The sequence below is a fragment of the Microtus ochrogaster genome, linkage group LG2, assembly GCF_000317375.1.
Source record: "Microtus ochrogaster isolate Prairie Vole_2 linkage group LG2, MicOch1.0, whole genome shotgun sequence".
Classification (NCBI taxonomy): domain Eukaryota; kingdom Metazoa; phylum Chordata; class Mammalia; order Rodentia; family Cricetidae; genus Microtus; species Microtus ochrogaster.
The window spans coordinates 152,876-162,322 of NC_022028.1; the positions used below are offsets into that span (position 1 = coordinate 152,876).

General features: G+C 50.8%; 1 protein-coding gene across 3 annotated transcripts in view; it reads left to right on the top strand.

Moving 5' to 3' along the window:
* Rftn1 (raftlin, lipid raft linker 1) overlaps positions 1–9,447 on the top strand; it is a 190,679-nt gene that overhangs the window by 130,677 nt on the left and 50,555 nt on the right. For all 3 annotated transcript variants that reach the window (XM_026785793.1, XM_026785792.1, XM_005359680.3), the window contains exon 5: positions 4,541–4,925. In XM_026785793.1, the coding sequence (XP_026641594.1) occupies positions 4,541–4,925 (385 nt within the window). The remainder of the gene's footprint in view (positions 1–4,540; positions 4,926–9,447) is intronic.

The window sequence follows — 9,447 nt, forward strand, 5'->3', positions numbered from 1 at the left end:
TACTGTGTTTGGGTGCGTGATTACAGTATCATGTTGGGACACATGCTTGCAGTACCGTGTCAGGGTACGTGCTTGCAGTACCATGTCAGGGCATGTGCTTGCAGTACTGTGTTTGGGTGTGGGCTTGCAGTACCGTGTTTGGGTGCATGATTACAATACCATGTTGGGCGCATGCTTGCAGTACCGGGACATGGAGTGTGCTTGCAGTACCGGGACAGGGTGCATGTTTGCAGTGCCATAATGTGGCACATTAAATTCATACTGATGTTTGAGATAAAAGATGATTTGAAGAAACCTTGTGCTTTCCCCCTAGACTCTACCCTTTGCTTCCACAGTTACCAGAGTGGGAGTGTCAGGGATGTGCTGCCAGTGTGTGGATGTGAGCCTCTACTGAGGGCATGTGGGGTGAGCCTCTACTGAGACATGTGGGGTGAGCCTCTACTGAGGGCATGTGGGGTGAGCCTCTACTGAGACGTGTGGGGTAAGCCTCTAGAGAGACATGTGGGGTGAGCCTCTACTGAGGCATGTAGGGTGTTCGAGCCTTGTGCTTTCTGGCTGTGCCTGGATGCTCATGTCATGTTTCAGAAAAAATTTCAAGTTTCTGTATCACATCAGGCTGTTACCCATCTTCAGACCTCTGCTGTGGGTAAATTTTTTTCTTGCCTTTGATGTAGATTTTTTTTTCTACCTTCCTTCCCTCAAATATGTGGTAAACTTCTTTTTATTCTTCAAAGCCTTTCGCAGATTTAGTTTTGGAGTAGGTCATATGAAGCATAATATTGTAAAAATTAAACCAGTCTTTAATGCTTTCAGGAATGGCTTCTTCAGCTCTCCCACAATCCATACCTCAGTCCCCTTCTATTATATAATGACAGCTCAATGCTCACAGTCCTGATCTCCCTTCTCCTCCCTCCCTGCCTGCCTCCCATGTCCCCCAGTGTGTGCGTGCGCGCGCGTGTGTGCGTGCGTGCGTGCGTGCGTGCGTGTGTGTGTGTGTGTGTGTGTGTGCGTGTGTGTTGGAGATGATGTCTCACTATGTGTCCTAGGCTAGCCTTGGAAACTTTGTGTAAGCCAAGTTGGCCTCAAATTTGTAATCCTCCTGCCTCAGCTTCCCTAGTGCTGATCACAGTGTGCTGATCTGGGCCAATAGAGAGAATGAGTAGATGGTTGTTGAATTCCAGAACAGGAAGTATAGTCCACCACCATCTCATTCTCAGAGAGCTCACCCCAGGAGGAAGGGCATACTCGTACGCATTGAACATGGCTCCCCACTGGACTCTCCAACACTGCAAACATAGCAGTACAGAATACCCCAGGCTAGTGCAGAGGGCCTTACAGCACAGAAGCAAGGCTGTCCTGGGCCACACGCTGGACTGCAGGACTCACCTCCAAATGGCTGACTCAGTAGGTCTGTAGTATCTGAGAATTCACACGTTACTAGGGGATACTGGTGCCGGCAGACTTGACTCTGAGAACACAGGCTTTGAGGATAAATTCAGCCCAGAGTAGTTCAGGGCACAAGAGTCTGGGGCTAGCAGGGACTGAGTGCAGAACCCAGAGCCCCAGACTAGCAGAAGAGCCCGGCAGTCATGGTGGACACTGGAACCTTGGTATGCACTGATCTGAGCAGTGCACTCTCCTTACATTGTCTGCTAGGAGCAACTCCCCGTTCTCCCATTTGTAAACACCACTGAGGCACTGAAAGTCTGCACCGCCCACGATTTCCTGTCCCACCGAGGAACAGGTCTGGGGTTCCCTGCTCAGTCTTTCTAAAAGTCTTCAAGCCCGGCTGTGGCCATTTCTCCTGTGCGGACTTGTATTAAGAAAGGCCGTTTTCTCTGGCAGAGCAGTAGGCCCATTTTTGCCCATTTTGTCGGGAAGCTCAGAGCTATGGTTTGTGAGCAGTGGCTGTCCTTAGCTGAAGCCCCGTTCATTCTTATGATTACCACCTCGTTCTTTTCTTTTGAAAGCTTGCTGTCTGTCTTATCTTTCAGAAGCTTGCCAGAATAATTTCAAAACTAGGTGAATATCATGGATTAATGATTGAAAAGAGGGACTGTTGGGGTATTCCCTTCCTGTTTCCTCATGGCCTCTGAAGAGTAATTTGAGCCTGCCTAGGGCCTGTGGGTGAACACATGCATAGCAGTGATGGTGTGTACACCTGTGTGTGTGTGTGTGTGTGTTTGTGTGTGTGTGCGCGCGCGTGATGCAAGGGTGTCCTTCTAGAACAGCTAACACTGGATAGGCTGGGCCTTGTAGAAAAAGGGAGTTAAAAAAAGCTAGTGAGTCGGACGCCCCTCCCCCACTTCCTAGCCACCCTGATGTGAGCTGCCCCCTGTTACAAGGGACTAAAACCTCAGATCTTATCAGCCAGGATCAGTTGCCTGTAGTCCTGAAGTTGCTCCCCTCAGGTTTCTGTTTATGGTAGCACATGGAGCAGGCCGATTCACTAAGCACACGGAGCACGGGTGTGTAGGGAGACAAGCCTGAGGGCCGCCTGATCTCATGTCTGCTTTGACTCAGGTCTGGCTCCTCACTGCACACTCAGGACTCTCCACCCCGCAGCCTCGTTTTCTTCTTCTAAAATGGAGACAACGATGAAACCAAACAGCCGTGTAATTACCACTGCAGTGCCCAGCACACGGCAGGCCCACAGTAGGCTCACTACTGTTACTGTTCTGTCTGACACAGGCTAGGGTTTATTCAAAACAAAACCCAAAAAACTAGAGTGTACGCCTGCAACTGTGGTATAAGTTTTTCTAGACTTTTCTGTGTGGAACAAGATGACCCCAGGTAACTCAGGAGAACTGGGCTGAGGAGGGCTCGGAGGTCACTCCTCCAGTAGCCCCATGCTGGAACTTATTTCTGATTCCTCATGCTAGCTGATGGCTGCAGAACCTCAGTTTCTGAGATAGTCCACTTAGCGGTCATAGACTAACACCTCAGTGGCTCCCAGGCCATCCTCCTTGTTCATTGGTCACCCAGCTTGAGCATCCTTGCTGGGGAGCTCTCTGGAAGTCCCCCTTCTACTTTGGGCTGATTTGCCTGGTTTCATTACACTGTTACTTTCAGTTTTCCTTTAAGTGTTCTTGCTACTAAATTCAGCTGCTTGGGGCCATTTCCGTGGAGAGGTCCTGTGTCACAAGACACCTTGGAGGTGGATCTTCTGGCTCCTCCTTTGGGCTCTGGGAGTTCAGGTTTCTGCTGCTGGTTTCTTACATGAGCTGGTGCATACCAGGGCTTGGGGAATCAATGGCCTGCTTCTAGCTGTGGGTCACAGATGGTCAGGGGTCTGCCATGCCTCCTTCAGGCCTGAGGAAGCAGCACTGAGAAGGTTGCCCATGAGATTCTCCACCTTGGTCCTCTGCCTAAACTACTGTCTACAAAGGAGGTTCTTTTGAGCACGTGCTGCCCCAGGCAGCGAGAGGTTGCAGTGTGGCCCTGCAGTTTGTCCTCTAGCCTCGTGGGCGGGAAGCCGGTGATGGAGTAGAAAGTATGACCTGCCACAGGACTTCCTCCTTCCAGTTCTCTTTGTCTGAGCTCCTTCTCTCAGATCCCCTTCTCAGCCTCGTACAAAATGAAAGTAAAAGGTTCTGGGAGCTGATCAGCTGGTAAAGTGCCTTCCACAAAAACATGAGGAACCTGGGTTTGATCCACAGAACTCCAGTTAAAAACTGAAAATGGCAACTCATGCTACAGTTTTACTGCTGGGGTGCTGAGGAGAGACAGGGTGTGTCTGGAGCTGTGGATCCCTGGAGCTCATTGGTCAGTCAGCCTAGACAAGCAGATGAGTTTCAAAAAATAAATATGGAGAGAAGCTAAGGAAAGACTCCTGATGTTGACCTCTGGCCTCTATACTCACATGCACACATGTGCACCCATATGTCATACAAATACACCATAAAGGGGGGAAAGGTATCGGTGGCTCCTTCCTATAATGCCAGCTCTAGGGAAGCATGCTCAGGAGGAACGTTAGACCAAAGCCAGCCAATACTACATAGTGGCACACTGTCTCAAAAATAAAAACATAAGGGTAGAGATGGCTGAGCAGGAAGACCACTTGCTGCTCTCGCAGAGAACCTGAGTGTTCGGATCCCAGCATCTGTCTATGTCAGGCAGCTCACAGCTATCTGTAACATGGCATTCACAAGTGCATGTGCACAGGCACGCACGTACACACACATACACAGAGCACAAGCTTCCATAACCAAATGCTTGTCAGATGGTGGTGGTGCACGCCTTTAATCCCAGAACTCAGGAGGCAGAGGCAGGTGGATCTCTGAGTTCAAGCCCAGCCTGGTCTACAGAGCCAGTTCCAGGACAGGTTCCAAAGCTACAGAGAAACCCTGTCTCGAGAAACAAAACAAAGAACCCAACAAACACTTAAGTTTTCCAACAGTGACCCACCAGCCTGACTTACCTGTTCAGGCCTCTCCAGCCTGGTGGTCCTTGTGTTTACACTAGGAATTTACAAAGACCTAGTACCTGACTATGTCCGTGTCCTATTTACAACACTTCCTTCTTTTCCTTTGTCCCCCAGGTACAGGAAGCTGCAAGTCGGGGCTTGAAGTTCATTGGTGTGGTGCCTCAGTACCAGCCCTCTGCAAACTCCGCCAGCAGCAGCCGATCAGTTCCCATTGCCAACAGTGCTGTGGATGCCAGGGATGGGAAACATACCTTTGGGGACCATGCATCCTTGGAAAACGATACCCCAAAGGATATGGATGCTGCCACTGCCAGAGTGAACCAAAGACCAGAGCCCAGCCCAAGCGCCACAGGGGAGGTGCCTAGCGCCCAGCAGCCTGGCATTCCCACTCCCTCAGAAGAGACAGAGGCTGATGAGTTTCCTCTGCGGGAGTTGAGCCCAGCACTGGATGGACCAGACGGTGACCCCTCTAATGGACATGAAGAGATGCTCTCAAGGAGTAAGTGTCAGCGCCAGGAGTTTTGACCTGCATAAACAGAGACTAGGGGCTTTTTAGTACTTCGCGGAGCCTAGGGAGAGAGAAGTTGCGCTACTGTGTAGACACAGCAGTCCGTTGAGCAAGAGAAAGTCTATCTGGGCTGCATAGCTGCTATTTCCCTGCAGCAGTTGTGGGTCATGGAAGGAACAAAGCCCATGAGAGTGGCTTGCAGGGACTCCAAAGTGGTTTAGATGAAATGGTCTCATGCCATGCTGCCATGTTCCCAGGTACTTCTCTGCCCTCACAGAGGCATTTGTGGGACACTCTCCAATGAGCTTGGACATTCCACTTCTGAATGTCTACCTAAAACAAGAGTACATGAAAGCTGTGGAGGGCACACCATGCAAGAGTAGTGTGCTGCTGGCTAGGATGCAAACATCCAGATTGCAGGGAGTGTATGCAGTTGAAAGGTGGGCACCATGGAGAAAATGCTCCACCAGACAGAGGCTACCAGTCTGGGATTTTTTTGTCAGTGGTAATGGCCGTTGCATTGATGACGTCACATAACAGCACAGGTGTAATAGCCAACATTTATTAGTACTTCCTGTGCTGGTCTTATGATTCAGGGCTTACCACTTGCAACTGGGAGATGGCACACCTAGCATGGGACCGCAGGCTGGGTTGACACCATCCATGACACCTCTCTGCTGGGTCTTCCCTGTGTAATAGATAGGGTGGTAAGATTTCCTGAAGCCTTCTGTGGTTTTCATAGTCTCAGTTTTCTACTTTTGGCTGGAAGCCACATCCATTGAATGAGGTCCTTATGCTAGCAATGGGGTCTCTTTGGCTTTTGGAAGGTGGCCATGAGTTGTCTGATAGTAGAATACACATAGAGTTTCAGAGGGCATCTGCTTAGACCTTTCTGTATCGTGTCTCTAGTGACCGTTGCTGCTGTGCTAACTAGTGCTTGAAGTTGGCCTCTTGCAAATGATAAGGGTGTGTGGAGAGTAAGGAAATGGTTTCTTTGACCACATCAGAACTTCTTGAGAAGAAAATTACTAGACAATCAGTTCTGAGATCTAACTGCAGGGTCACTCCAAAGGAGAGACTGGGGTGCCTCAGTTCTGAGATGTAGTGGAGCTATCATTCAGTCAAGACCTTGCTCCTTGGTTAGAGCTGTTCATATGATTTTTTCATTCCACCCTGATGGTAGCTCATACTTAGATCCCATGCAAAGCTCCTGAGAAACTCCATGGGACTGAATTCTGAGAAGCAGGAAGGGTGTCTATGAAACCATGAGGAACATGAGGGCACAGGTCAGGCATGAACCCCAGGAGCAAGAGATGGAAGCCATGTGAGGCAAGCAGCACCATGGGTAAGAAGCCAGTGTCTATGCACAACTTCTAGCTAGGTCCAGACACATGCCCTACCTTGTTCTATAAAGGGACTGTAGCTTCCTTTAAAGGCTCAATGTGTGCTTGGTACTAAGGATTCCCTGTCTGAGCTGCTATTCAGGGCCCTGGCTCCACGGTGCCACCCTCACAGAATCTGGCCTTAAGGAGAAAGGAGGCCATGGATCCCGGGAACCTGTCAGGAGTGCAGAAGATCTCTGTGTCATGGAACCCACCTTTGTCCTAGACCCCAAGTCTCTTTGCTTTCTAAAATCAACCCTTGAGCCTGGGAGGCCTCTCCTAAGACCTTTCTCAGATGTCCAGTACCCTGATTCCTTCCTGTGGCTCCTTGCCTCCCTCTGGGCCCAGGATCTCCTATGGCTGAGTATGGGAACCTCTCCCTAATAGCCAGAGTGCATGGCCTGCATCCTCAGGATCGTGTCCTCTCCTGCAGCCTCAGGGCCGTGTCCTCTCCTGCAGCCTCAGGACCATGTCATCTCCTGCATCCTTAGGGCCATGTTCTCGCCTGCATCCTCAGGATCGTGTCCTCTCCTGCAGCCTCAGGGCCGTGTCCTCTCCTGCATTCTCAGGGCCGTGTCCTCTCCTGCAGCCCCAGGACCATGTCCTCTCCTGCAGCCTCAGATCTTTGGGAAGTGGAGGGTTAATGCATCACAGAGGCCTCAGCCCAACTGTGAGTGGGATTGGGATTTCCTACTGATGAGAGGCAAAAGCTTAGGCCTCAAAGCCCATTTTAGTCCCCAGATAGGCAGCTACCTCCCGCTGCACATACAGCCTGGGCCCTGCCTTGCAAACAGCGCACAGACCGTCTTGTCCCCTCGCTGGCTTATTCTGTTAGTTGATAAACACAAGTTACTAGCGGAGGGCACTGGTCCAGTTTTCCCATGTGTTATCTCAATCGCTCCTCACCACAACTGTGACAGGAGATGGCTACTGTGGCGCCCATGCTGTAGAGATAAGGCAAGTTCCCTTCCTGAAGGCTGGACACTGAGGACTCTTTCTCCAGAGGTCATAGCCCTTGCCTGACCCCAGCTTCTCTCCTGAGCCTTTTCCTATGGAGTTTAGCTGATTTCTTCCCTGAGGCCTATGTTCACTGTCCTGTCTTGGAAACATCCACGCAGCACCCAGAACCAGCCTGCCATCCCACACCCTCCTCAGCTTTCCTTTTGCCTCCTGTCGGTCCACCCCCACCCCCTAAGAAAGTTGAAATGTTTCTGCCAGGTGGGCAACTACAGCAAGACAATTCAGAAAGAATTCGATGCCCCCTCCGAGTCCCTCCCCCTCCTCTGTTAATTGCTTCCTATGTAGGAGGCAGTTAGGAGTGGATCCAGTCAGGGACAGTTCACAGTGGACTTTCAGGAGCTGTAGGAAGAGCAGGTGAACTGACCCACCCATACATCATGGTCTAGGAGTTATATGGAGAGCTGGTGAGCTGACCCATCCCTGCAATGTGGTCCAGGAGTCATAGGGAGAGCAGGTAGGCTGACCCCATCCCTACATTGTGGTAGGGTGAGCAGGTCATCCCTGCATTGTGGTAGGGTGAGCAGGTCGGCTGACTCCATCCCTATGTTGTGGTCCAGGAGCCATACACTTCTTGTTCTTCTTGCTCATTGACTTGTATTTCTCATCTCGAACTTCCTGTTGTTATGAAATCCCTATGAAATACAACCCCAGTACCCCTAGCAACACCTTTGCTCACGAAGCAAGAACCATCTGGGTGTGCCAGCCAGATTAAGCGTAAGGTGCCAGTCAGAGCGGGGGTGAGGTGTCAGTCACCTTTCTAACTGAGAGGGCTCTTTTCAGTGGCCTTCTAGGCACTCCTCCTGATGTCCCCAACTGTGGTCACCAGCTTCTACTTTGTGTTCTAGTATATTAACTTCTTACTAGATTTGGGGCATGAGCCCAAGGCATGAGAGGTTTGAAAGCCTCTGGGCTCTGCCACTCACTGGCTGGAATTCTGAGTGATGCACCTGATTCTGTCAGGCATAGAACTTCCTGTGGAAGTTGAGAGTTAGGTGTGGTGGGAGGTCATACCTTGGTGGTACCTATGTCTGGGTCTCCTTCAGCATGTGTGACTTCATTACCATCGACTGGTAACGCACTGGTCTCTGTCCTTTGCTGTTGTGTCAGGTGGCCTGTGCTGGCACCCATGCTTGAGTCGTAGCCTTGGTGGCATATTCCCGCCACAGCACCAAGAGCCTTACCATAAGAGAAGGTTTTCATCTCTGTCCCCCCACCCCGCCCATGACCCGAGCCACCTGCAGTTCCCACCCAGCTAAGACTGATCCTTCCTGTTCAGCTGGCTCCCCCAAGTCTGGCTTTTGATGACCACAGTTCAGATTCAGTTCTCAATTCTGTTTCTTCCAAACTAGAACTCTCCTTGGAAGCTGAAATCCAACCAGCTCCTGTGGCTCATTGACATATTCCAGCTCTCTGATTCCATAACTGCAGACTAGCAAGCTGCAGGTTTCCGTCTGAACTATAGAGCTCAGCACGCAAGCCCCGGGGTGGGACTCAGAACAGCCTTTCCTTTGCCTGCTTCCCTACAGCATGGCAAGGACCCTCAGCCTGCGCTTGGCCAGTCCCAGCCCAGGTCTCCATGCCCTCCATTTGTCCTGCTCAGGTCAATCTCAAGCATGTGAGGCAACAACCATGGCACAGGGGCTTTGGTGAGCGAAGAATCCTAAATGAAGTGTGGCGAGGCCCCACAGGGAAGGAGGACAGACATGCTGATGCTCTCCGGACTCTCTACTAGCCCGGCCCTTCAGCCATTCTCAGAAACAGGCCTTCCTTTGGGACTCTCCCACATCTGCAAAAAATGCTCCAGCCGGGGTCAGGGTAGACTTATAGAACAGGTAAGGGAATTTAAGCAGACCCGAGGCTCCTCTTCAGAATCCGGTCCCTGCTCACGTAAAAAGTGGACTGGAGTTTGGGGGACATGAGAACTTGACAGCACATCATTTTTGGACAGTTTCTCTTGATTGGTTTCCATGTGAATGAAGGAGCTGACTGAAAGGGTTGTGTGTCTGAGATCAGGTCTCTCTCAGTATCATCACTGCACTTCTGGGGCTCCTCACGCAGCATCTCCCTTTCCTTCCTAGAAAAAAAAAATATCTGTCTCTAGCTTCAGTCTT